Below are 27,717 nucleotides of genomic sequence, written 5' to 3'. Positions count from 1 at the left end.
ACGCAGCCCGGACTTCCTGCCCCTGCCATCTGAACTTTTGGAGTACTACTACCCCTCTAAACCGGGCAGCCAGAAAGATTCGGCTCAAACCGGGTTGCCAAAAATCGAATGAAATAAGTTAAAATTCACCTTTTCGTGACGCAGACGCAGCTCCTCCGACTGCGCAGTCGCCGCCGACATCGACGCAGCGCCGAGCGAAGGTGGAGCGTTCCCACTTGGCGGCGGCTCATTCGCTACGCGCTCGTCGAACCGCCGAGACGTTCCAAATCGCTGCCGCCCTCGTCGCGGGTGTGAGAAGTTACCTTCCAAAAAGAAACATAAATGTGTAAAAATATTGGGGAGAAAACCTGATTTCTTATAAAAGAGTTGCACTTTTAACCGCCGATCTAAGCAGTTCTTATCGAATTGAGGTGGCGCCTGCAAACGATTTTTACCACCAGCATTTCCGTTTTACCCCTCGCGATTGTTTGTGCTGTTGTGTTACATTATGATATGATATGGAGTGAATTAACCCATCGTTCAGCCACCTAAGCGGTTTTCATTGAGTGCACATTGCGGAATTTCAATTACTTAGCCATCGATAGGAAAGGAGCGCACTTCAAGGTAATTTCCAAGCAAACAAAATACAGGTGAAACAGTAACTCGAGTCCCCATGGATTCCGTTGATTTGAGAGCGATAAGTTAAATGGCATATTATTAGCCAATTATTTAGTCACCAGCAGTAACATCATCATCATGAATTGTTCATTAGCAGGTTTTTCAGTATCGATAAGGTAAACAAACGACCTGAAATACATGGCAGCTTGAATGGGTGGAAACCCTAGCTGTAGGAAAGTAAACAGAACCTTGTTTTAACAACCAACTGGTTCTCAAGAAAAGATCGTAATGTTTTTGCTTTAAGCTGTTGGAAACAAATAATAGTTTATTTCCACTGATCGGAAGATTATTCTCCTATCAAAAACTTGTATTCTTATTATCCAACCTTTTGCTTCTTTAATAATCTCCATATTTCTGAATCATCTACTCATTATAGATATATTTCCATACTTCCCAGACATACTTATCTTAGTATTAGATTCAAGTTATCGAAGAAGAGTTGAATAATATTGTAGTCCCGTTATAAAATTAATGCGCAAAATATCTATATATTTGTAGAGCACTCATATCGAAATCTCCTCGGTTCCCATGGCATATCCAAGGCTCATATTATGTTTACATCTTGATATTCCGAACCCAAGCCAACCGTAGCGATAAGGTTCTCTTTTTTCACTCTTTGCTCACTATTATGTATTTTATCTAGCAGATAAGATATGACCGCGCACATACATATATCTCTAGGTTATATGGCAGACATGCTCCAATTTCGCGCAGAAACTTTTGATGTGTCCGAACTTTTTGATGGGTTTCTTTGTTTGGTCAAAAGTTGGCATGCAATGGGCCAATCAATGGGGCAGCACCCTTTTCTGCATGTGTTCCCCCGCTCGGTCAGATAAAAAGTTTGGAGCCTCGTATGTGCATTTCTCGCCATGGCAACCTGCCCGCCAGCCGGTCACAACAAGTATGGAAGTCCACCACTCCGGGCGGAGTTGTTTGCCACCCAACAACAATGGCAACCCCCTGTCCGACCCAACAACCACCCAAGAGGGAGGACATTTGTTCCAGCGAGTGGCCAGCTGGGTGCGGCTTTAATGTCTGGCGTCATTATACCATTATAGCCCATGTTTCTCCAGAACTTTCGCTGCTCCTTTCAGTGTTTAATCGATAGAACCCGAAACGAGTGCGGGAAACTCTGGTTTTCCCATTTTCATGGCTTTTTCCTCACTTTGCCATTTGTGTGCTAATTGCAGATCGAGGCTAAGTAACTGATTTTGGAGGGGGGGCTCGGTACTTCGCAATGGCCACTGGGATGGGGACTCCTCTGTGGAGGTGGAGACCCAGTCACTCTCAAACATTTGTTTTGAGCTCGTTAAGTTTGCTGTTAATTATCGCTTGGAATTTCGCGACGCAGTACCGACTTTGCAGGTGAATATCTCATGAATAGCTTATGTGGAAAGATCAACAAAGTATTAGCCGGAAGTATTAAGGCTTTTAATGAGTTGTAACACATAAAAATGGGACAAGTAAGATCGTTTGAGCTGTAAATAGTAGATCCCGACTTGGTTTCTAAAAACTGTTGCTCACTTTATGCCAACTAAAAAGTAGTCTATATCGACAAAATATATACCCATGATGTAACACAACAAAATCGAACACGTAAGATTGTTAGAGCTATAAATAACATATCCCGACTAGGTTAACAAAAACTTTAGCTTACTTGTTGTCTATTAGTAAGCAGTCTAGATAGAGATGAGCAGAGGTAGACAAAAACCTTTTAGTTTTGAGAGGTGTATTTTAAATTAAAACGTTAAATCGAATACAAAATCTTCGCCTCAGGTTTTTGTGAACTTTCCTGTACGAAGAGCTATTAGTAAACGATTTATTTCTTGTAATGTACTTCTCAGTAAGCAATCCTAACTAAGTCTACACACAATATTCCCAAGTTTATTAACGAATGCAATACCAACCCTCATTATTTGCCTCGAAATTAATTAATTAATTTCCCTTCACTTCCCAATACCCCTGGTATTTTTTTGGGAAAAGCAAAAAACGCAAGCCTACGGGTATTTCACAGTCGGTAAGCTATTTGCCATGCATATTTGCAACGCTCCAAAAAGTCCAATAAACGGCAATCACAGCGGCAGCAGAAAATGCTTTTCCATTGCCTTTGGATATGGCAAAAGATTTGCATAAAAAGCACATATGTACTACGTACAGATGGGAACACAAGTGATGTGTAAGTACACCGCAATTAACATCAAACTCGAGTGGTTTACATGCGATTGTTGTATTGACAAAGTCTCGTTTGTTGTCGGTTCTAGAAATTTGAAATTGAGATCCGATCCGAGCACGCCCCTTGGAGCCTCTGAAAATGTGCCTTGTTTTGTTTCAAGATTCTGACTCTGGGTAACCTTCACATAAGCACCAGACTGGAGTGACGTGTTGACGACTTCTAAACAGACTCACCAAGCTGAGATGATTGCCAAATGACATCAGCACGTCTAACAAAGCAAAATCAGAATAGCCCGACTGTGACTGCGTTTTACGGCTTTCTTCTGGCCCAGCGAAAGCTTTCAAATTGGCCAAAAACGGTGCCTTAATTATGAAAACCTAACGATTCCCTTGATTATCATGTGTGGTTAATCGGTTTTTGGTTTCTGGTAATTTGAGTGCAACTTTGCACGCTAATAGTGCGGTTTTGAGGGTGGCGGGTTTCACATTTCCCTGCTTGCAATCAATAAGTCAGGTTGTTAAAGTGCTGACAAATTGCCCGACAATGCAGCTGCAGAGTGAAAAACAACTTTAATTGATTCCACTGAAAGGCGAATGCTCATGTCGATCGATTAACTCAATTAGCCAATGAGTTTTCTAATGCCCAAGCTATGCAAATGGAGATCTATATACTATGAATAATGATAATACCACTTTAATAGATACTGTTATACTACTTATACTACTTATAGATACTGTTAAAGTGAGTTTACAAATCGATAAAAATTATAGATATTATATAAGAACATTTTAAGGGTTAAGAAAAAGTAAGCTTAAGGTTCTTGTTATTTAAAAAGGAAATTAAAGTAAAATCGATAGCCTATCTCAACATCGAAATAAAAAAATAAATAACATCAATAAATAAATAATTAATTAATTAATTAATTAAATAATTAACTCTCTAAATAAAAGGATCAACATTTGTGGACTCTTCTCCTATTGCACCTATCAAGCAGCAACTGATAAAAGGGAACAACACACATGTTCGATAAGGAACCCCTTCCCCAGTCCCAGAGATCTGTGTAAACTGACACCTTTTCAGAACCAGATTGGAACCCATGCGACCTTCACCTGCAACAAGAGAATCCACTCATTCTGAGCCCGTGTCTTTGTTACTGTGCCAAATCGAAAGTGATGCATATACATAGTATGTCTACGAGAGTGCGTTTGTAACAGCCAGTTCTGAAGGTGAGCCTGTCCGAATGGAACGACAGTGTTGCACTTGTTAGGCCCCAGACTTGGGCACTTTAAGACTCGGAGGCGACTCGCGACAGCTGTCACAGCTTTAAAGAAATTCCAAAGTGGAAACCCGAGACAGAGCTTTTGTTTTTGTTTACATTGCCTCTGGTTCGATGCTCTCGTTCTAGTTTATACCTTTGTGCTATTTTCGTAACTACTGACTATCCGAAACTTAGTTCAAGAAACTCCCATCACTTTGCCAACATTTAAATTGAAATGTGTGAGCTTTAAGCTTGAAATTTCAAAGCGTGGGAGCTGCATAAATGATATACATATGAAGTAAGATCAAGATAAAGTTCGTCAACGTCTTGGAATGACTTGAGTGGGTGGCAAAAAGTGATGATGAAGATGATAATGTGGCTGGGACAATGATAAATAAATAAATTAGCTTTATATGGAAACCAGTTTGAAAGAGTCACATCATGACTGTGGTTTTTGGGTTTTTTAATAATACACTTATAACTTAATATCAGCGAATGTACGGGCACGGAACCCCAATAACTGAAATCTCAAATGCCATTACTCACTTGATTTCCCGGATGGATTCAGAGCACGTCCTCAATCGCTCAGCAGCCCTATCCCAATATGGTCAGAGTGACTGTTCCAAGTCACTTCATATGCATGAGAGAATATATCGAACCCGAGAGGGAGCGGCAAACCTTTCAACTCGCATTATGCACAATAATCTTACATAAATTTTGAGGCCTTATCTATGCGTAGAGCCCGACGGAAAACTGGTAAATTGGGTGGGGTGGAGGGGCATAAATTAACTCGGGAACATGTAAAAATCGAAACGAGTTTATCGCCCCAAGTGAGCCCAACAATTACCCAACAACAAACTTGTTCTATATATCTTGAGAAGTCTGTCGACGTCTATTAAGATTTATAGATTTAGTTGTCGCCTAACATAGATATAGACAAGCGTGTTAGATTAGCTTATCGGGATGTATAAAGACGTCTTCAGGTCGGAGAAAACATTGTTCGGTTAGTCCAGTCAAGTGTGGGTTGAAATGGCAGCTTATTATAGTGACTATCTGATTGCTAATGAGTTTGTTATTATAATAGATTTGGCCTTGGCTGCTTCTAATGAGAAGGGGTTGAAAATTATTGATTGTCATAATTATATTTCTAATATTTTGATTCATTCCCTCTAATTTCGATCGGTTTTTTTTAAATATACCCCCATTAAAAAGTTTCTCTCTCAAGACCTTTGATGTGCGAATTTCGAACTTGAAAATTCCGCAACTTGTAAGAGAAATGATGCTCACACACAAAAGATCTTCAATTGCTTTTAATGTTCACTTTCATTTCGCAATTAAGAGGGGCCGAGCAAAAGTTTGGTTCCCGTGTTTTTGGTTTTTAGTCTCGTTTCAACTGCGCAACAAACCGGGAGACATCGCGAATTGAAAGCAAACTTTACTGGCTGAAACGAAAATTTAACGGTAATTAATTGGCTTATTAGGAAAACCAATTCAATCACCCTTACTCTCACTCGGTTTCCCCTTTTTTGCGATTGCGTGAGCCAAGCCCCGTAGCAAAAGCAAAACAGCAATCTAAGTTTAGACGATTTCATCATATTCTCTGAAATTCGTTGTGGACTTTTGCAAATTAGCTAATATGAGCTTAGCCTCAATGGTGAATGTTTGGTTGCTATTTCAGTTTTGTTTGAGCGTCACAGAAGTGGTTATAATCAATAGATAAAACAATCCAACAGATTATGCGGGTTTTTCTTATGTCATCTTGTACAGAACAAAAAACTAAGAGAATAAGATTCTCCTAAGTCTATAAAGAGGGTTTTAGGATTTTATTGTTATGACAAGGTTGTTATATGTTTCTGTAAGATCAAAACATGTTTTTGTGGTTTTACCTAAGAGCCTATGTCTAGTTATAATGAAGTATCTCCCACTCTCCCGAACAAGTTGCTTAAAATTCATATCTCACGCTCTGACCTTTTGCAGATCTTCATAGAAACCAACGACAACGAACTTTAAAGAGGCGTAGAAGGGGAACCCAGCTCCAAACTCCAATTGCACCTCTCGGATATCCAACAGCAATTGCAGACTATAATTTTGGGTCTGCCAGCCGCCGCATTTCCATAGGATTTTGGTGGAAACTTGGGACTAACAAAGCGAATTTCAAATGTGAACCAATCATACAATAAAAACGCGAAAAACCGAAAATAGCGTGCATGAAAAAAAGATATTGTGAAAACAACAAAAGAAACATTAGGCAAAACTGTTTCCAAAGCCTTTTTGTGTTATTTTTTGAAAGTGCAGTGAAAACGAAATATGATTAATTAGCAATGCGGCAAAATCATTAATGAATATTAAGTAAAACATTTGAAAAAAACACGAGCAAAACGGGAAAAGCTAAGAAAAAACTTGCATGTGGAGCAAAATAGAGTTTGGCGCGCTTTCAAACGCCGGCGACTAAAGACGCGTTCGCGTTTTAACTTACCCAACAAGCGGAAGAGTGATAGCCAAACTAAAAGCAAGTTCGTTGCATAAATTTCGCTGGCGGAGTGTGTGGTGTCCATGTGAAAATGGCCACTTCGGATCAGAGCAGAAGGCCCCTGGAGCCGATCTTCATCGCCACCCCGCCGCCCACGCCCCTGCTGCACCTCCACAGCTCCATAACGCGCACCACAACGCCCCGCGAAATGCCCACCATGTACCACTTCGATTTTGGTAAGCCATTCATGAGGCCCTTCAGCCAATTACAACTGTAAACAACCCTAGCGCTAAGAGCTTGCCAATCGATTCCATACACAAACAAAAATTAATTCCATCCTAACAACGACCTTATAGCAATTGATTACATTTCGACAGTTAGTTAGCAACCAAAATCAAAAAGGGAAATATATATATTAAGTCAAAACACATATGTTTATGGATAGACATTTTATAAAGATGAAATGTTAGCATATTTCATATACCCATAACTATGATATTGCTGATAATAATGAGCTATATTTCATTTTTCATCGCCTTAGAGGTAAGAAAAACTATTATTCCTTTAATAGGATCCCATTGTTTTTCACTTTTTTTTTATTTTAAGAATATTACAACTTATCCATAATAGTAATCGAAGTTAAAATCATTTCTGTATGTATTCTGTAAAACTTTTTAAAATTTCAGTGTAAAGTCATGTTCCCAATTAATTTAATCACATTTTTTCATGTGCAGTTTTGAAAAATGCATACAATATGAATGCAAACAATGTGCGGCTAATTCAAAATACTCAAATATTCATGCCACTTCCGCGCAGGCGCACAAGATGCCCCGAAAAGCACTTGGCATGCAGCCCCAGGCAAAGAAACTCCAGCTGTGTTAGAGGAAGTGTTTAGGAAACCACTTAAGGCCAATAAACCAAGGGGGGAAAAAGGTGGATTTGAATTTATAATGAACCCAATGAAGCATGAAGTCACTTTTTATGACCAACTAAGCATGGTATTCAAATTGAAAAGCAGAGAGCAAGCTAAGGCTATTAAATATTTTTATAAAAACCCATAAAATCGTGTAGTGTGAAAGATTTTTAAGGAATTATCCGCCGGATATAGAAAATAATAAAGAACACGTTCATGAATATGTAAAGTACAGAAGTTGAGGAGAATACAGGAAATCAAATTGAAAAGTAACATTAATAATTTTATAGTCAATTTTAAATAAACAAACGGATGTGAAAAAAAAACTTTGAACCACCAGTAAAAACTACACATATAAGCATTTATTTTTCGAGCTCCTTTCAATAAAAGAAACCGCTTCAATAAAACAAAAAACCCAGCTTTCTATCGCCCAAAGGCCCCCAGATGACATCAGTTATTATTGCAAATACTATATAGTATGTTTTGTATTGCAAAAAATAAAACAGAAAACGCACAAAAAGCTTTCAACCAAATCAAACACAGAAAACGTGGAAGGCATTTTAAAAAACTGCAAACAAACACAAAAAACAGAAGCCAAGCAATTGACAACAACAACAACTGACATATCTATGTCAATTTCCATTTGCAGTAAGCAGCTAATGAACCCAAAAACACACAAAATATCAAATAAATTTTAATTAAATTAAAGACAAGCCCCAAAACAAGAAATTCAACTAAACTGGAAACCAAAGTGTCTTTTGCGCAGCAATCAAGAATAATTCAATTAAAGATTGACAGAACAAAAAGCCTAGCTCGAGTTATAGCTACTTATGGGCCATATTTATAGGGCAGATAAATATGCCAGCTGCCTGACAGAAATCGGGCGTTGCGACGGATTTCCAATCCGTTTTAGCCATGTCAGTCACGTCTGGCCGCAGATTTGCGTGCCAGTTTTAACAAGTTTCCGATAGTGCTAGCAAATAAGTTCGAAGCACTACGAGTATTCCATTGTCGCCCTGCCAACTGACAGTAATGGCCAGTCTTAATAAATATGGCCTAAACGAGCGCCAGTTGGCGGCATTTGACCCACTTCCCTCTGCCCACTCGAAAATGACTTACCTCTCTCTGAATCCGCCGCTAATCCGCTGAATTTCCTTGACATTGAACCACATTTAGGTGGCACAAGCTGTTTACGAATCTCATACAAAGATAGAATTCATACCAAAGTCAAAATCAACCCAACCAGTTTTGTATTGGCATTTCATACAGAGGTGTTAATTGTGACTCGCAAAAACCTGTTTTCCAAACTCTTTTGCAAGTCACTTTTCTGTTTGGGATGAGTTCTGCCATTGACAAATTTGTACACTGATGAATTGCAGTTTTCCAATTAAAATACCATTTGAAGTGGCTACAAATCTGTGGCCACCATTATTTGCTAACAAACTTTGAAAATAATCCGCTGAAAGCCGGCAAATTCCAAAAAGCTTGATAAAGCTCTGAAATGTAGCTCTCAACAGTGTTGCCGTGCGGAAGGTAACTACTACTTTTTTGGTTTTTCGCAGTATAAAGTTTTTGAATTTAGATATAATTAAATATATTTGTATTATGTTAGAGGATTTATTAAAAGCGTAAAATGATAGTTTTATAATATTGTAATTCTTAACTAAATCAATAATTTCTAAATTTTTAAACCCTAAAAGTTTTAATTATGCTAAATATTAATCTTATTTAATCTTTTATTTTATTTTTATGCAAATCGATTATCATCATATTCATTTTATTCCACACATGAAATCACTTAACCCTTTCAAATTTTAATTTGATTTGCTGAAAAACATTTGGAGCCCAGGCGCCTCCCAAATTGAATTGCTAATCGTTTGGCTTCACCTATCGATCGAATGTGCTCCGAATCCGATTGGAAATTACCTACCTCAATTAACGGCCCAGTTCTCCTCACACTCCCCAATGCAAAACAAAAGTTGGAAAAGCTGAAGACACACAAAATCGAATTGGATACAAACACAAAAGTATTTCACACTTTCTAAAAGGCAATCAGCACTGCCAACAACAAACAAATCAACTTCAATTTGTTGCAACAACATTCGGAACTCACTGAGTTACAAACAGAACCGAAGACAGAAACAAAAAACAGAGGGAAAATTGTGCAATCTGCAAAATGCGTTCGAGGGAAGCAAACTTAAACTTTGAGAAAAAAACAGAAACATCCAGCGCCAATGAACTGAAATGGTTTCATTAGATGACAGAGGGGCGATAGGGGGCCGCGCACCCATGGGCGACTGACGACTGGAAGAAATAGAACTTAATTAGTGGAAAATCGACGGCCCTATGTTGTTGATATGTGAAGTGTGTTCTGGCTGGCAGAGGGAGAAGGAACATAGCTCGATTGGAAAGAGAGGGGCAGGTGAAGATTCAGGGGTCTCGGAAATGTCGCCAAGTGCGCAGTATCGGAAAAATCCCTAATATACTAGCGCAATATTTATAGATCTTGGGAGCAGATTCCTGATGAGTAGTAAAACCCATCTGAACTTGGTCCTATGAGAACTTCAAATTTGGTCCATCAATTCAATGCACTCCTATGTGCTCAACACCTTAATATTAAAATAAAGTTGTAAAAAGACTATAACTATAGTTTACCATACTATTGTGGATCTTTTGGAATATACGTAATAGCAAACACCTGAGAGAACTGAAAGACGTTTTGGAATGCAAAATATTATATTATATTATAATTATGATATCACATACCCAAAAAATTAATATAGTTCCTCCTTGAAACCACAAAGAAACTAACATTTGTTGATTAAATAATCTATCTACAATCTAATCTATTTAAACTCCCATATTTGTAGCAGTGCATAGGAAACATAAAATTTTAAGTTCACTTTGAAAATATAGTTTTTCGGTCGTGTCGCCGCCTTGCCCCCAAAACGCCATCCGCACATCATCTAGATTCTAGAACTTTGACTATTTATAAGCACGCGCCCCTTTCGAGCACACGCATTTCCTGAGGGCTTCATGCTGCACCGTGAAAATCGCCAGAGCGAGGTATATGCAACAGCGACCGTATGCAACTGCAACAGAATTTCTATTTTCGTTGGCGCTCTCGAAGCGTGACAATTATAAGAGATTATCCAAGACTCAAAGTCGCGACGCGTGGGCGACCACAAACGATGCCGCCTACACCCCAAAGGAAAACCACCCATATCCCACCCTCTACACTCCACCCTTCAAGGGAAAGTTGTTGGTTCGATAAACAAGATATAAATATCATAACTAAGGTTGGGTCGAGCCTCAAGTTCATGACTTCGCCTTTGGCACGTGCGAAAATCGAACTTTTGGTCTTGTGTCAAGGCAACTTGCATAAGAGAGATCCCCTGCCCGATGACGTCAGCGGATGCTGCAATACATATACACAGATTTATAGCCCCAACAAATGGGGATCGTTTGGCTGAGCGATACTCAAAAGTGCATTCGCATTTCAATTAAAAACAGAAACAGCGAAAAGAGATGGAAAGAAGATACGAATATAGCGAAGTTGACGAAGGCGAAAATCGAATATGGAATGCCCTGCAAAGACACACAATAGAGTCTTAAGATCACCTAAACCCAAGCTTAAAATATAGTCATTTATGCATTTGTTTCTGACTATGCGATAATAAGTAAGTGCGAGCAAGGCACAGAGTTTATACGGACGGACAGACATATGGACATATATAGTTTATGGAGTCGGTAACGCTTCCTTCATAATTTACGACGAATCTATTATATCCTTTTTACTCTACGATCGAGTATACAAAGATAAGATGTTTTTTAGGTAATAGGAGTAAATTTTCTCACTTGACTTGGATGAAATGGATTCACAATTTGTATAACCTTAACCAAGATCTCACTTAAAGTTGTTGCAGTTCCTAACGATATTATAAATCTATATTGCCAATAAAACTGGCTTCATCTAAAGAAACTTGAAAAAAATCAATAAATTTGATATTCAATCAGGACCTGGTACATATTAAAGGATAAATAAACAACCAGGTTTTACTTTACAATAAACTGTATAACTTTCAAAAGCTTTATTATCGTCTCAAAGAACATTTTCCCGATTAAGAGACCCTCTTTCCAAGGCATGAAATTAAATCCCCATAGCAAACCGATTCCCCCAGCTGTGGTGCCCGTGTTTTATTTAAGTTCCACCGAAAGTGTCTCCAACTCTGCGGCCAGCTGTTTATTTATGTGAAGCGCCTGCAACTCGCCGCATGTTGCTGAGGTCGCCAAATGTTGCGTCTACCTTTTTTGGCACACTTATGCAACGGCGGCAGCGGCGGTAAGTGGATGTTGTTCATGCCCCAAAAGTGGACATAATTGCACATGTGTGGGGGCAACACCCAGATTCCCATTCGCCCAGGAAATGGGCTCTCTTTTGAAGTCGCTTAGAGCCAACTGATTGACTGAGGGTGGGGTGAGCGGGCGAGATTTCAATTTGGAAACGGGAGTGGGACAGCCGTTCCTTCAGAGACTGAATAATGCCCAAGTAGTCGAGGGTTCAGCAACATTTGACGTCGCCAGCGGCGGCGGCTTTAAATAAATCAGCCGTAAAGACAGGGGGAACCCGCCAGTAGACAACTGAAATCCGGCGAGAATCGTGGCCTTTGTAGATGGCAGCGTACACCCACACTCGGGCCAAAACTGGAGTGCAACTATTTTTAATGCCATGCAAAAAAGTCGCTCACACGGGCAACATGTTGCTGCGGGAGCTTTGTGTTGCTGGCGGGTGTCTGCCGCTGCCGCCGTTCAGTTGAGCACGAGAAGCCGGCGCGTGAAGTTCCCTCGAAGTTGGAAGTGGTTCGGTGAAATGGATTCATACATAGCGTACAGAAGTGAATAGATCCGAAATAAATCAGAAATAAATCCGAAATAAACCGCCTCACAATGAGCAAGAAGATGTGGCAAAAGATCTTCAAATCCAAATCCCAGAAGCCGCAGCCTCTGGGCAAGATCAACAAGCGACACAGTCGCATCGTTTATGAGGAGTACCAGCAATTAAACGATCTGCTCGCCGGTGAAAATGGACAGCTCAATTTCAGCAATGAAAAGGAAAATGAGCATGAAAATGGAAATGGAAATGGGCCCGTCTGTGGAAATGGAAATGGCAGCAGCAGCAGCAGCAGCAACAGCAACAGCAACATTAACGTTTTCGAGCAGCAGCCGCTGCAAAGTTCTTTCAACTCGTTGGAGTTTAGTGAGGCGCATCAGCTGCATCAGCTGCAGCAGCCAAAGCTGCAGCAGCAACAGCTGTCAACGTTTTCGCGCGTTCGCAACACATTTTCCCTCAGAAGAAACAGCAAAAAGCTGGCCCATGTTAAGCCAAGTGAGTCGGATGAGGCAGCAGCAGCAATCGAAGATGAAGCATCAGCCACATTAACTAACAATAAGCCAGGCAATCAGCGGCAACGCATCGTAATTGTTGTTAATAAGATCGATGTGGCCACTAACAGTCCGTCTAATCATTTGCATGCCAATCCTACAGCAAAAACAACTGAAACACCAATTAAATCAAGTAATTTTCAATGCTAATTAACAACTAATTTCTGCTAAATGCACCGTTTTCGTTTCCACCCAAATTGCTCTGTGGTGAAAGCTGTGGGGGAAATTCCAGCCAGCTAAACCGCCTGCCACCCACATCTGCTCCAATTGTCTAATCTCCCCTCCATGGTGACCTTTTGGTTGACTCCTTCTGCTTATCAATTCCCAGCTAGAAACTGATGTCACCTTCGGTTTTCCTCAATGGAACTCAAAAACAAAGCTTTGATTAATCGGTCTATGCTTGGATTGAACTATTTTAGTGACTCAAGAGATTAACTATAAAAAGAATAATAGGGGTCAAGAATAATTCCTAAGTCCAGAAAAAAAGTCTTATGGTTTTCAAATAAGTTGACCATGAATCATTGGAAATGATTAGCTTATAGTTCATAAGTTTCTGTGACAAATTTTTCAGTTCTAAAAACCTTTTTTTTCTAGCTCTGTGGTTTTTGTTGTTATGTAGCTTAAAATGCGATAAGAAAGAGCTCTTTGTTATTATTAAAATGATTTAAAAATGCTTAATTTAAATTGAAAGCGGTCGTAAAGATAAAACTTTAATTACACATAGTTATGTACTATTGTCTGTCTTTTTCAACATCTTTACAAGATGAGCAAAATCTGTGTTAAAAACGAATACACTCAAACTGTATTTTTTCCAGAAAATTATGAACTGAGTATTGCTTTTAAGTTTTGGTGCTTATACCTATACCTTCTTTTTGGAACACATAAAATCTGAATTCCGAACTTAAGTCCAGTTTTTTCCTCCAAGTGCAAACCAGTCTGGTTCCCAGCTTACCCTCTCCAAGGTGCCAGGTCCTCGGTTTTGGTTTCCATGGCCATTCATCTCGGGTGTCAAAGAGTTGAGAGTTCAAAGCGTAGCCAAGAACCTGAAAGCAACCTCGTCTGGGAACAGGGAAACTGTTTGTACTACACTTTTAGCATATTGCACACACAACCGCATTTATGGGCCCACTGAAGACTTAAGTGGCTTATGGAGATTGCCCAACCACCAGCCAGTCAGTCGCAGAGACAACAAAATATGGAAATGCCTAAGACTAGACAGCAACTAACAAAATAGAAAGATGGGCTAGGGATTGCGCAGGCAGAACGACCATATTCGACTGGATTTAAAGTGGCATTCATCACTCGCCTCAATGGCTTTCAACTTTTGATCTAGTAAACTCTTGACCATTTGAAGAAATCCCTTGGCTCCATCGCTCGGGATCTGCTAAAGATCCGATCGGAATGGTGGGTAGGGGACCTGCTGTTTTTATTTTTAAATATCTCAAGTGGATGCACATAATGCATGTGCATATATCTCATTCTCATATTCGGAGGAGCATCATTAACGCAAGACAGATGGATAGACAGATAGTACAGCTCACCCACTTCTCATCGCTGTGTGGATTGTGTATGTTTGTGAATATTATGCGTAACACACGACTTTGCATTGATTTCAATGGAAATGAGACGACATAGAAGTCTCAAGAAGTTGCGGAAACTCTGCTGCTCATGTCTGTGCGTGTCGCTGATTGATGTAATCGCTTTCTGACTGCCAGTTCGCGGGTGCTAGCTCCCCCATTATAATTGGATTTCCTCCGTCTCTGTGATTAAGTAGTGGCCGCCTCCATTGATGCTTCTAATTATCATTCCCCAATGCCCACACAATGTAGCGGGAGATTGGTTTTTGCAGCACAGTTATAGTCAGTCTACTTTTAGCCCCACAATTAATGAGCAGAACGAGCAGAAAAGTACAGTCATCACGATAACTATAGGCAAAGTCCTTATATTTTGGAGCTGGAAGGCGTTACCATAAAAATTTTTAAATTAGCTTCAAATACACACAATCACATAGAGAATCGCTGAAGTAAAAACAGGTGAGCGGCATAATCAAACCGAAACCGAAGAGGGTACAATTTCAACACTAGCTTGTGGAATGTTTTTAGTGGCCAATGATTTCTTCATTATTAATAGCGAATGGGTCAAGAATGACAATTCCATTCAGTAAAAAATAAAAAAAGAAACTATTGTGGGCCAACTCCTTCCCGCCTTTTTCTAGCCTATGTACTACTTATGGGAAAAAATTGAAGAAGGGAAACCCCCCTCTGTGTGAACAGACTGTTAGCATCTTTATATTTTAATATTAAAAAATAATTAAATTAATAAGCAGAAAATTTTTAAACTTTCAATATAAAATATATAACGAATATGAAACATCTACAAAAGAGAACCCTTATCAAAATCTACCCAAATATAAATATTTCCAGAATTCTTAAGCAATTAAAGTAAACTAACTAAAATATGAACATTAGAAAATAAATCAAAAGTACTGCAATCGTGGGCCGACGTGTGCAGAACCACCTGCCATCCAAGAGATACCATATATTTGATCTTCGAGATACAATTCTCGCCCACGTTTCAAAAACCAAAGAGTTTTGGCGGAGACCAGTTGCCCAAATCGGACATAACTACATTTCATCAGTCTGCGGCGAGGAGATTAAAAACAATTTATAGGCTGATCGCCAAAGACGAACCGAAATAATAGCTATACACATTTGTGGGACTGGGATTGCTCCATTGTATCTGCGTTTTTGGGGAATTTATTAGTGGGACAGACAATTTGTCGCCTGAAAAAACAATCGACCATGAATCTGCCAACAAATGTTTTTCACTTGGCTGGCAGCCATTTTCCTCGGGAAAGTGACTGGGATTTTCCTAGTGCCGAACTTTCCCTGCAGAGGCCAAGCCCTTTTATTTTGGACATGGGGTTTACCAAGTTCGCAGTTACACAGAAAGAAACAACAATATTGTTTAAGAATATCATTTAGCAAAAGCTAACTCGCATATTTTTAAATCATCTTTGGAATAACATTTTTTTTTTTTCATTTTTTTATAATGCCATTTTAAACCCGGTTTTTACTATGTATGTCCCTAGTATACACTAACAAAAATATTCTCCATTAATTATAAAAATTCGCCCCCTTTTCTAAATTAAGGGTAATTGTCTTACATTTTTAAATGGTCACTTACATTTGTTTACAAATTGTAAAAAAGTGGTCGTGATCAAATTTATCCAGCTTTGATTTAAATATGAATTTAAAAAACGACTCCCAGTTTGCTACTCCTCTCCTTTCCGTTGTTGTTTCGTTAACTTTGGGAAATACTCTATTTTTTACCCCTCACCCCATCTAACAAACATTGCCAAAGTGCTCGTAGCTAACTGAAACCCAGTCGAAACTCGGTTCTCAATATATTTATCTCCATCCTTTTGACACAGCAACAAGCAGCACCACGGATCCCGAGGCGGAAGAACCGATGCGGGGCGCGGAGGATGACCCGCTGCCCCCGCCACCACTGACCTCCGGCTCATCCCTTCCGGTGCCGGAGTACGTCCCGGAGCAGGCCAAGCAGCTGACCCCCTGCCCCTGCTGCAGCCGCACCTTCGTCGTGGACGCCCTGCGCAAGCACGTCGTCATCTGCGAGAAGTCCTCCAAGAAGCGCAAGATCTTCGACTCCTCGAGACAACGGCGCGACGGAACCGCTCTGTCCACCTACGTGCTGCCCAAGAACTTTGGCCTCCCCAATGCGGAACGCACGGCGGGATTGCCCTCTCCTCCGACCTCCAGTCGCGAGGCAATGACCACATCGGTTAATGCTGCGCCACCAGAGGTGAGTACTTGGCAATACACATGAATAAAGGTATTCTATAAAGAGCCAACAGCTTTTTAAATATAGATAAGCGTAGGCTCTTCATTGTAGATATAAACCTCTATTAAATTTAAAAACTGGATCTTTTTTATGTAATAAGAATTCTCGATTGCCAAATGTTCCAACATGGCAATCTTTTAATTTCAAGTTTAAAAATCATAAATAAATGAAGCGTAGAATGCTCAATACCATTTTCGAGTACATCAATATCAAAGAAATCTATTACAATTATAATTAAGTAAAAACAATATCCTGGAGATATAATCTCACAATATGGTATATATTTCAAAGATAAGTGGGTTTATCTTAGGGTTAGGGTTTTATTATTATTTTATAACAGTCGTAATCTTAATCTGCAAACTAATCTTTAAGAGATAAACTGCTCCAACTTAATTTTTAATCTCAACCCCTTCCAGCCGGTGAACTCACCTCAGCCAGTTCGTCGAAAGTCGCAGTCCGAAATGGTTCGCTCCACTGCCCGCGCCTCTCTGCGCAAGGCGGCCTCCACACTCTCCTCCAACTCGGCGCCAGAGGCTCCAGCTGGACCACTTGCTGCTCCGGCTGCTCCCCTGGTCCGCGAGAGATCGCTGGCCAGGCGGATCAAGGCACCGGCCTGCGATCGCTGTCCCCACTGCGAACGCACCTTCAATCCAAAGGCCTTCGACCGCCACGTGGAGTGGTGCAAGGAGAAGGCCATCCTGAACAACATCAAGTCCACCAATAGCCAGGAGACCAGCAAGGCTAAGGAGCGCCTGGAGGCCAGGAAGCAGTACAAGCCTCCCAATCTGAAGTAAGCCTGGACTCAGTTGACACATTCCGATCTTTGTTAATTCACACTCTTGTTTTTTTTCTGGTTCCCATTTTATTTGCTTTTATTTATACAACTGCAATGTTTGACAGGACGAAGAGATCTCTGGCCCGGGACAAGTACTCTGGAAACCACGAGGAGCTCCTGGAGGCGGGAGAGATCGCGGCACCCAAGCCAAGTATGATGTCCCTTTCGATGACCTCGTCCGTACACAGTGACAAGTGAGTAGAAGGTTCTATCCAGATCTCTGTAGATCCCAAAACTAGATATTTAGTTCTAACCCCCGATGCTCTTCTGGTCGTCGTTGATTAGTTCCGTAATCCCGTAAAGCGTAATCCGCAACCATTTGACAGCCACCTTAGAAACCGTCGTTTAGTTCCAACACACTGTAGTTAGTCCTCCGATCAGCGATCGTCACTCATCCTCCTCGAAATGATCCTCAGCACCCAAACTCAAGTTGCAAGACCCCGAACCTCGGCAGGATCAGGAGGAGGTCGTGGCAAAGCGAACTCATCGGTCACCCAGAACCAGGTGAGCCTGTACCATGAGGACCCCCCATCCTCACCACCTCCAAGGGAACGTGCTTTAGTGCGACCCTCCAAGCGATCCAAGCCAGAATCCTGCAGCGAAATCGACGATACCATGGAGCGACTTAGGACTGGAGATGCCCACCAGTTGGCCAAGCTCGACTGCGTGGAGGCGCCAGTTCTTCGACCAGCCGGACGCCGCAGGAGCGGATGCAAAGTGGATAAAATCGATGTGGGTGATAGGGAGATCAGCTTGCCCCATCTTCCCCAAGTAACCATGACTTTCGACGAGCTCAATGGGTTGATCAAGCGCAAAGGTATGGGTGTTCTGATTTGGGATTAGGAAATCTCTTCGAGACCCCTTCCACTCTTATAAGTGGCATGCAGTCTTCCAATTAATTTGAGACACTACATCTTGTAAGATCTAAGAACCCGGAACCATTTCATGATCGTTAATTAGTGCGCGCTTTCGGAAGATCAACGATGCATTAAGTCAAGGCGTTGTTCGGGGCAAGTGCATCTATTTGGATTTTTAATATGTTTATGAGTTTTAGGTAGAGAAGTCAAGGGTATCCAAGTAGAAACATAATTGCTAGGAAGATGGGTTGAAGGGCTATTTAAATTAGTTAGTTCTTTAAAAAAAAACATAATTATTGAAGAGATTTTTCGTCTTAAGACCTAAAAAGATTAGATCAATCATTCAGATTTAAAAAACTTTTAAGAATTTTTGTATACATAATTGCTGGGTGTAAGACTGAGTAAATGTTAAAATGTAAAAGATCGTAAGAATCAATCCCAATCCACCTAAACAAATCCATTAACAAATCTTTAAAAGTATCTTTTCTATTAGAACTATTCTATAAAAAGATATAAAAGTTAAATTGGACATAGTTTGAATCAGTTCAAAATAAACTTATTCCCCATGAGCAATATAAACCTCCGAATGTTTAGGTTTTCCACTAAGTAAAACTCAGGCTAACCCAAGTTCCCTACATCCCATCCTCCATGCTGCTTCTTTCAAGGCGGCAAGCCCATCTGCAATGTGGAGATGGATGACCAGGAAATCGCTGGTCTGGCCTCCAAACACCGCTCCTCCAAGTCGCTGGTGCAACAGGCACGTCGACGCATTTGCACCACGGAGAGTCCCAATCTGGAGTTCAGAGCGTTGCAACAGGGTTCTGTGGTGTCCAAGGACGTCCAGTTTGCATCCCTGGACTCCAGTTTGGTGCCCCTGCAGCGAATGCAACGCAAGGTGTACTCTGGATCCGAGGAGGATTCCCCGAGGGCGGAGATCCAGATCAAACTGGAGGCCACAACCATGCGCACAGTGCGCCGACCCACAAAGAGATCAGGTCAGGTTGCCCAAATGATCAGCAACTCTGAACCTATGCGAGCTTTGCCCATGCCAGCATTAAGGCAGAGTCTGGAGGCCATTAATCAGTCCATGGGGCAGACGGTTCTCCCAAAACTAGAGCTGGGTAACAAGAGGGAGGAGTACGAAGCGGCGGAGACAGATGAACCTGATAACTACACCAGTGATCTGGAGGATGAGTATGAAGAGAGGGAGGACCCTATAATCCGAGTTGTCAGCTTGATCGAGCTTGCCAAGTCGATGTCCAAGAAGAATACTGAATCGAGGGAGAAAATACAAAATGAAGAAGAGGAGCACGAACGGGAACAGGAGCAGGAGGAGGATGTGGACAAGGACGAGGACGAGGACGAGGACGAGGACGAGGAGGAAGAGGAGGAGGAAAAGGAAGAGGAGCGTCCCCTGAAGCTGCCCCCTTTGACCAAACAGAATAGCAACGTCAATCGCCGTCTGGTGCTTCTTGAGCAGGATGAGAATGGCACTATGTATATCAAGTCTGCTCCTAATTCCAAGCGCCGTTCGAATAGGTTTGTATACCACATATGAGTCAAGTAATCCCTACCAATCCTCCCCAGACGACAGCCAGACAGAGCACAAATGGGTGGTTTCTTATAAACTAACTTTACAACTATTCTTAAACCATTACAATCTCTTTTTAAACAGCGGCCTGGGGGACAAATACGATCCCTTCCTCTCGGCCAAGCGACAGCTGGAGGAGCTCTGCTCGCCCAGCACGCCGCCGCCGGAGGAGGAGGTGACCGCCACCACCACAACTACAAACACTACCATCAGAACACCAAAAACACCTACACCCAGTATAGCCATGACCACTTCTTTGACCACGTCGACGATTAAGCCAGCGCAGCTTGCCCAGAAGACCACGCCGGCCTCCAATTTCCGACGCACTTCATCGCTTAGGGGTCCCCGTCGCACGCCCATGCTAAACAGTCGCCCCCTGTTCGCCACTAACTATCGCCCCACCATTCAAAGGGGTCTCTCCGATGAGGGTCCCATCTCCACCAACTTCCTGAAACCCGAGGAGTTCGACGAGATGCCAGTGAGGGCAGCCTGCGGCAATGATTTCCACAGTCCGCGGGTGGTGCGTCGGGATACGAGTGCCTCCAACCGTAAGCAGCTGCTCAAGCTGCCAGTGGGCTCAGGGAGCAACGAACCGTCATCCCAGGCCGGACGCAATGTGGCCAAGACGGACTCCCTGGCCGTGTTTCTCAAGTACGAACACGAGCTGGAGCAGCTAAATGCCAAGGCGGCGGAGCTGGCAGCCGCTAGTCAGTTGACCAGCAAGGAGCAGAAGGACAAGAGCAACACGCTGAGTAAGCAGAACTCGGCCAAGAGCCTGGGACAGAGCACTCCCACTCAGTTGCCTCCATTGACTCCAACGACGGTGCCGAAATCGCCAAGTGGTGTGGTCAAGGAGGTGGCCAGCTATCCTCCGGTGGCCACTCCCTTGCGACTGGAGCCCATCAGTAGTAAGCCAGTGATGAACATGAATCCTCCAGCTCCTCTCACACCCATAAAGCTGGAGAGCATCTTTGGTCCCAGAAGGGAAACGGCTTTTGGCTCGGGAGGACCAGTTACAACATCACTTCCAGGCGACTACATAGATCCCAAGCTGATAAACGCCTGCGATAATCTGCATGTCAACAGCGGCATATCCTCGGACGCCAGCTCCACGCCCCAGCAGTTGTCCCAGAGCCGCAGCCGGAGCAGCTCCCAGTCCACCATCACCCACGAGCGCAGGCAATCCGGCGAGGCCAGGAACCTGCTGAAGCGCAAGATGCGACTGGGACGCAACCAGTTTCTGTACGACGCTTCCCCCGAAGATGCGGACGCCTCCTCAGGCTGCTCGGCGGACGACGAGGCCAACCGCTCCTCCATGGAGTACGACGAGCAGTGCTGGCAGCAGCAGCAGAAGCAGCTGCTGGCCAATCCGCTGCCGCTGGTCATGCCCATGGTGCACAACGCCATGCCCACCTTCGACGACTTCGACTTCGAGGAGTTCCTCTCCTCATTCGAGAACGAGAATGAGGACGAGCAATTCCCGCTGTTCAAAGACTGTCGCGAGTTCCTCATGAATCGCTCGACGAGCAGACAACGCTCGTTCCAGAAAGCGACTTCGACGCCACAGACGACAGTCACAGCTACACAGCTTGGCGCACAGCCACACGGTCTCCAGTCCAAGATTAAAGACAATCACCACGCCCACAGGTCTCAACAGGATCCCAAGATGCACGAAGAGCGACTGCAGCGCCAGCAGTCGAATGCCTCGAGGGCCAGCAGCCAGGAGGAGAAGCAGAGCCGCCTGGAGTTGGAGAAGCGGGCAGCCGCCGAGGAGCACCAGCAGAAGCGGGAGATCTTTATTAGCATCGAGACGGAGACCAATGCCCAGGGCCGCTCGCCCATTTCGCCCGAGTCATTGCGCCACATGGTCGGCAACGCCCAGACGCCCATCGATGTGCTGCACATCGAGAACGGAAACGAGCCGGAGCACGCCAGGTTCAGCAAGATCAGCGACACGGAGGATGCCGGCGACGAGCCCGGGGATCGGGCCAGCCTGGCCACCAATCGACTGGCCCCATCCTCGAGCGGCTCCGCTTTGGCGCCCAACGTGCAGCTGAACAATGCCAAGAACCTGATTCAGCAGATGCAAAGCGATTTCCGGCAGATGGGCGAGGAGGCCAGTGTCTCCATGCGGCGCATGCTCATTGTGGGCAACAATGGCGGACGAGGAGGCGAGGAGCTCAGGGATGCAAACCCAGGGGGTCCGGGTCAGGGTCAGGGTCAGCAGCAGCATCATCAGGTTAAGGCCAACTCTCCACTGACGCCGTCGCCCTCGGCGGACTCGGATGAGCTGAGCAGTCTGGATGGCTATCCCATGTCCTCGTCGCACGGTTCCCGTCGCGGAGCAAGCTCCAAGCTTAGCTCGGATTCGGCATATGGAAGGTAGGGTCACCTAGTAAAAAAAAACATAATATGTTAATATATTGCCTCTTAAAATACCAATTGCAGTAGCAACTCACCCTATAGCTTGTCGCGACAGCGCTCCACGGAACTTCATACGGGGTCACCTCGTGGCCAGGGACTCCTGCGTCCGCATACGGCCAGTGCCAAGCTGTCCGGCTGTATGATGGATGCCTCCACGCAGGCCCAAACCGACTATGGAACCCTAAAGGCTCGCCAGCGGCTCTTTGCCCCAGACTTTGGGAACAACAATGGGGCAGGTTCCGAGTCCTGCAGCAGTGGATCCGACCACTCCTTTGCGGCGCAGCCGAATCCGCAACAGCAGCAGGAGACCTCCAACTACAACTACCAGCAGCAGCAGCAACAGGAGACCAGCAACTACAAATACCAGCAGCAGCAGGAGCAGGAGCAGGCCCAATCCCCACCAGCTTACAACAACAACAACGACAACAACAACAGTGTATCGATGACACCCACCACATCTGAGCACTCCCTGATGAGCAACTCATCCACGAGCACAAGTAAAAAGATGTCGAATTTCTGCTATGCATGTGGCTCGAAGTTCATTATTAAGAGCGCCAACTTCTGCATGGACTGCGGTGTTAAGCGGGTGAAACTGTAGATTAACTCCACGTAGCCGTTGTTTTTCAGTAACTCACACCTCTCACAAATCACAGAAATCCTCGAAATCGGAACACGGAACACTTTAACCCGGGAGAAACTCGCCCCCAAGACGAAGACGACTGCCTGGATCGATCTTAAGGGGTCTAAAATATATACCAAATGTAGTTGTTAAACGCAGCAGTTTACTGATATCGTTAACTCCGCTTACAAACAGAAAAATAATATATTTTTAATACGAATCAAAACATGCAAAACAAAGGTTTTATGTCGAACAAACTTTAATTAATCGAACTAAACTTGGCATTTCTCTCGTAAACATATTTTCTCAACTTCGATTGCTTAAAAAAAACGAAAAAGCGAACAAAAAACGCAACTCAACGTAAACAAATAAACACTTTAACAAAGTTGTTGATTAACAAAGACTGAACGAATTTAAACGGTAGAGCGTTGAAAAAAAAATATATATATGGATTATGTAACGTGACAAGAGCGATTCTATTTTTAAACATTTTTCAAAAACCTAACGCAGCAACTCCATTGTATTTGTATTTTGTAATCGTTTTACTAATTATATAGACACTTCTTAAATATATATATATAATACGATAATGCGCATTCACATCGATTTGGTTGATTAAAAAACTTGGTTTAAAACGTCGAAGTTGTCTAACATTCATGAGAATTCATACGTTTGGATTTGGTTAGTCCATTTCTTACACAAAACTTATATGACATTGTTTTCTCTTTTCATTTTCAGGCCATTAAATGAAATATCTTCGGTATTCTTCTTCGAAACGCAGTCTTTGACTGCATTAACCGATTTTTGTTAGCAGAAACTTATATTATAAAAAAATACAAAAACTTCTGTTTCACAGAGGCAAAGGCTTAGAAATTAAGAGCTTTCTGAGCAGGCATGTTTCACTACTTCTCTTCTAGAGGATAATATCAGGGGCATGCAATGCCACTACTTTGAACTTTTCGGAGTCTGTCTTAACCTAATCTTAATCTACGGCTTATACGGAAGCCCAAACTCACATGTTCTGCAGTTTCAGTTTGGAGTGGACATCGATCCTGTCCGATTTCTTTATGGATAACTGAGCCAGTTGCTTGCTTAAAGCTGTAAGATCATCCTGGGCTTTGGACAAGGGCGTTTCCTCTTCGTCCATAGTCACACTTATGTCTTTTGGCATCCTGGCATACCAAGGTGTCAGCTCATCGTCTTCATACTCACTGCTCGAGTCCTCGTCGGAAGTATCTTCATCGATATCGGGCAGGAATTGCGGTCTCTGCTGGGAAGCCTTCTTCTTGTAGACATATGTGCCTTGATTCTTGCACTCCTTGATAATTTTCTTGAAGTCTCTGTGATGACGCAGGGTGACCGGATTTCCGACCAGGATCAGCAGGGCCTTGGCCCTGGATAGGAGAACATTCACCCGGCGAGGATTGCGCATGAATCCCATGTTGGCGAAGGATCTCACCAGACTGGCAATAATGATGGGCTTCTCGCGGCCCTGGTAGGTCTCCACGCTGCCCACCTCCACGTTGGGGTGTCCCTGGCTTTGGAGTAGCTGGGTGATCAGTTTACCCTGAGCCGTATACGGCGCAACTATGCCGATGTCCTCCTGCATGACTGTCCTTCCCTTTCCCAGGCCATCGTTTATCAGTCGCTTTACATACCAGCAGAGCACCTGAGCCTCCAGCTGGTTGTATGAACTAGTGGAGTGCTGCTCCCTTTTGGTCACTCCATGGGTGGCCTGAAAGATGATCGGGAACTGGGGATTGGGCAGAAGGCTCCAGTTGGCCGCCAGGTTCACATCCGCAGCAGGTGCCCGAGGAATTAGCTCGCCGTTATAGTACAGCTCGTTGAACACGCGGACAATCTCCGGATGGGATCGATAGTTTCGACGCAGACGCGTCTGCAGAGTGCGATCGTAGTTTCCGTTCTCATCTAACTTGTAGCAATCGGAACGGAGCAGTCGCTCCATGAGAGAGTGACTCAATCCCAGAGATGCAGCCCGATTGCTCTTGATTACGGCTCCCAGCTGCTTGTGATCTCCGGACAGGATGACGTGACAATCCGCCGTCTGCTTGACCCCCATAATTCCGATCAAAGCCTCCGGTTCGGTGGCAGCGCCCGCCTCGTCGATGAAGATGTGGCTGAAGAAGTTGTGCTTGCCGAGATTGTCGGTGACCAAGCGTCCCACGGTGCAGAGAGTGGCCACAGTGATGCCGTATTCGAGTATATGCGAAACTCCAAGGTGATCGTAGATATTCTTCGAGCAGTTGGAATTCTTCAACAGCAGTGCCGGCACGGATTTCAGTCCCTTGTGGTGAATGGAGCGCGAGAAGAGGCGAATCAACTGGTGCTTCGCATCCGGCATCACCTGCAGGGCGAAATGCTCACGGAGACGGGCATTGCAGTGGATATACTCGCACAGCTTCAGGGCGATCGTGTCGCAGGCCGAGTTCGAACCGGCGGTTACGAGGATGCGGCTTCGCGGTTGTTGAAGGCGCAGCTGTAGAATGGCCTCCACAATGGTAGTGGTTTTGCCAGTGCCTATAAAGTTAAGTAGTGTTATGAATTGTATATAGACTTAAAAGAAATTGTTGTAAAATCTTGTTTAACCGCAACATTACGCTCTGAATCTAAATGGGATTTTTAAACCGATGACAATTCTGTATCATTATATTTGAAACAACATATGCTTTCCATGGAAAAACTTGCAAAGCTGTGTATAACATATGCCATTTAAACGATAAGGTTTTTTTAATGCTCAGAAAGCAATCCCATTAATATTTTAAAGTACATTTAGCTTTTTTTCATAGAAGGGTGAGATAACATTTTTTGCCCTTCAACAAAGCGTTCAAACTTTGACATTTCTCGCGCTCTGTTTATTCAAAATAATATGCAATTTTAACACAATCGAAATCGATACCAAAATTATGTTGTAAGCATATATACACATTGTGCATTTCACATACACATTTGATTTTGAAATAGTTCTCTGTCTCAAAATACTAAGTGTAAGTACATACACTGTTTGCCGGGACTCATTTCTGCAAATTAAGCACAGACTGTCATCAGAGACATTGCTACGATGACCAATACAAACATGTATGCATTTCTGGGTTTTGCATATGAATACATACTTACTAGAGAGAAACTTTAGGTTGGCTTACAATGTCAATGTCTTGTAGACTGATTTGGTATTATAACTTTTGATTGATTCCTACCTGGTGGTCCGAACAAGATGTAGGGTCCCTGAGGACTTGGTCCCGCGACAATTCTCTGCACTGCCTGCAGCTGTTCCACGTTTGAATTGATGGTCGGGTTCAGCAGGACGATGGCAGACGGAGGAGCAGGCTGTGGTGGTGGGTTAACCCGCATCCATCTGGGCAGGACCGCGCAGTCGCGCAACTGAATCCTCGACTGGTCCACCATCTGGGTCAACCAGCTGGGGAACGGATAGAGGTAGCGGCGAATCAAGGGGCTCTCCTGGAGCAGCTTGAGGGCGCGAAACATATAGCGCATCGGAGTGCGTCTGGATCGGATAATGACATAGAAGCGCTGGCCGAGCAAGTCCTCTTCCTTGGGGCAGTTTCCACGGTTGAAGCGGATGTGGACGTTGGTGCGGCTGATCGCCTCCACGCCGGCCACATGGCGGCGCATGGGATCCTTCGACTCGAGGCCCTCGTGGGGATGGGGCAGCAGGGCTAGCAGCAGCTGCTTGGGCAGTGGCGAGGCGGCCAGGCTAGACTTGGGCACCAGCACCACTTCGTCCAGGTTGATGGCCACCACATCCTCTGGATTCACGCCCGTGGTGCTGAGAGCAATCTTGTATCTGAGTTTGGACACGCGCTGCACTGCCACATCTTTCTGGATCAGTTGGGCGTACAGCTGCATGGTGGACAGATCCTCGATGGTGAGCAGGGTTTGCATCACGGAGCACACGTTGTAAAACTCCAGGCGTTTGGTGGCCAAATACTCGGCGAACACGGCATTCGTGGCGGTCAAATCCTTGTCGGTAAAGTCGGTGGTCAGAGCGTCCAGCATTTCGGCACTGGGCGGATAATGCGGCAAATTGCGCATCAGTGATAGGAGTCTGGAGGGGATTGGCGTGAGATTAGGTGTCTTATACTGTTCCAAGAAACTCACCTTTTCTCCTTCTCCAGGGGGTCATATTTATTAATCAAGTCAATTTCCTGCGCTTTTGGCCCCAAAGTGAACGTGGTCTCCTTCTTTTTTAGCCAATTCGCTGCATTGCAGGCTAAATACGATAGCTGGCGATCCAACTGTAAAAGCAATGTTTAGAACCTGCTAGTAACTTATAGCTAGCCAAAACCACTTACCAGCTCCAAATTCTCTGGTCCGTGCATTGTTATGTTGCTAAAAGTAGTTTATTCGCTTTAAATCACATAAATTGAAACAAAAATGAAGAGAGCCGCGCAGCTTTTCGGGGAAAACAACAAAAAGATTTAAAGTTCCGTTGGTTTGGCTAGTGAAGGACCAATCGTGTTTAAGCTTGCGCGCTTAGCATCGAAAATCGATCTGTAACGATCGATTTGTATATCGATAGTTAACCTGCTGGGCAGCATTGTCCAGGTGAAAACAGCTTGCAACACTACTTTTGGG

The 27,717-nt window shown here is 43.6% G+C and overlaps 2 protein-coding genes across 12 annotated transcripts; one reads left to right on the top strand and one right to left on the bottom strand.

Moving 5' to 3' along the window:
• Positions 1 to 240: 240 nt before the first annotated feature.
• Positions 241 to 23,693, top strand: LOC108009337 (uncharacterized). 11 transcript variants are annotated; one of them, XM_017073623.4, is made up of 10 exons: positions 241 to 603; positions 6,066 to 6,794; positions 16,347 to 16,738; positions 17,194 to 17,567; positions 17,678 to 17,806; positions 18,029 to 18,429; positions 19,135 to 20,008; positions 21,708 to 22,442; positions 22,509 to 23,078; positions 23,138 to 23,693. In XM_017073623.4, exons 2-10 carry the CDS (start codon positions 6,650 to 6,652, stop codon positions 23,220 to 23,222), a joined length of 3,705 nt encoding a protein of 1,234 aa, XP_016929112.2. In that variant the 5' UTR covers positions 241 to 603; positions 6,066 to 6,649; the 3' UTR covers positions 23,223 to 23,693. The 11 variants fall into 11 exon arrangements, with proteins under 11 accessions (XP_016929112.2, XP_016929109.2, XP_016929110.2 ...); XM_017073619.4 differs by lacking the exons at positions 241 to 603; positions 6,066 to 6,794 and adding an exon at positions 12,289 to 13,046; XM_017073622.4 differs by lacking the exons at positions 241 to 603; positions 6,066 to 6,794 and adding an exon at positions 12,290 to 12,857.
• On the bottom strand, positions 23,345 to 27,595 carry Mov10 (Mov10 RISC complex RNA helicase). The gene is made up of 4 exons (XM_017073626.4): positions 27,435 to 27,595; positions 27,241 to 27,377; positions 26,319 to 27,187; positions 23,345 to 25,641 (listed from the first exon to the last, which is right to left on the bottom strand). Exons 1-4 carry the CDS (start codon positions 27,459 to 27,461, stop codon positions 24,116 to 24,118), a joined length of 2,559 nt encoding a protein of 852 aa, XP_016929115.3. The 5' UTR covers positions 27,462 to 27,595; the 3' UTR covers positions 23,345 to 24,115.
• Between the last annotated feature and the right edge of the window lie 122 nt (positions 27,596 to 27,717).

The sequence above is a fragment of the Drosophila suzukii genome, chromosome 2R, assembly GCF_043229965.1.
Source record: "Drosophila suzukii chromosome 2R, CBGP_Dsuzu_IsoJpt1.0, whole genome shotgun sequence".
Classification (NCBI taxonomy): Eukaryota; Metazoa; Arthropoda; class Insecta; order Diptera; family Drosophilidae; genus Drosophila; species Drosophila suzukii.
Note: the sequence above shows the minus strand (reverse complement) of the source record. Positions and strands in the feature narration are given on the sequence as shown.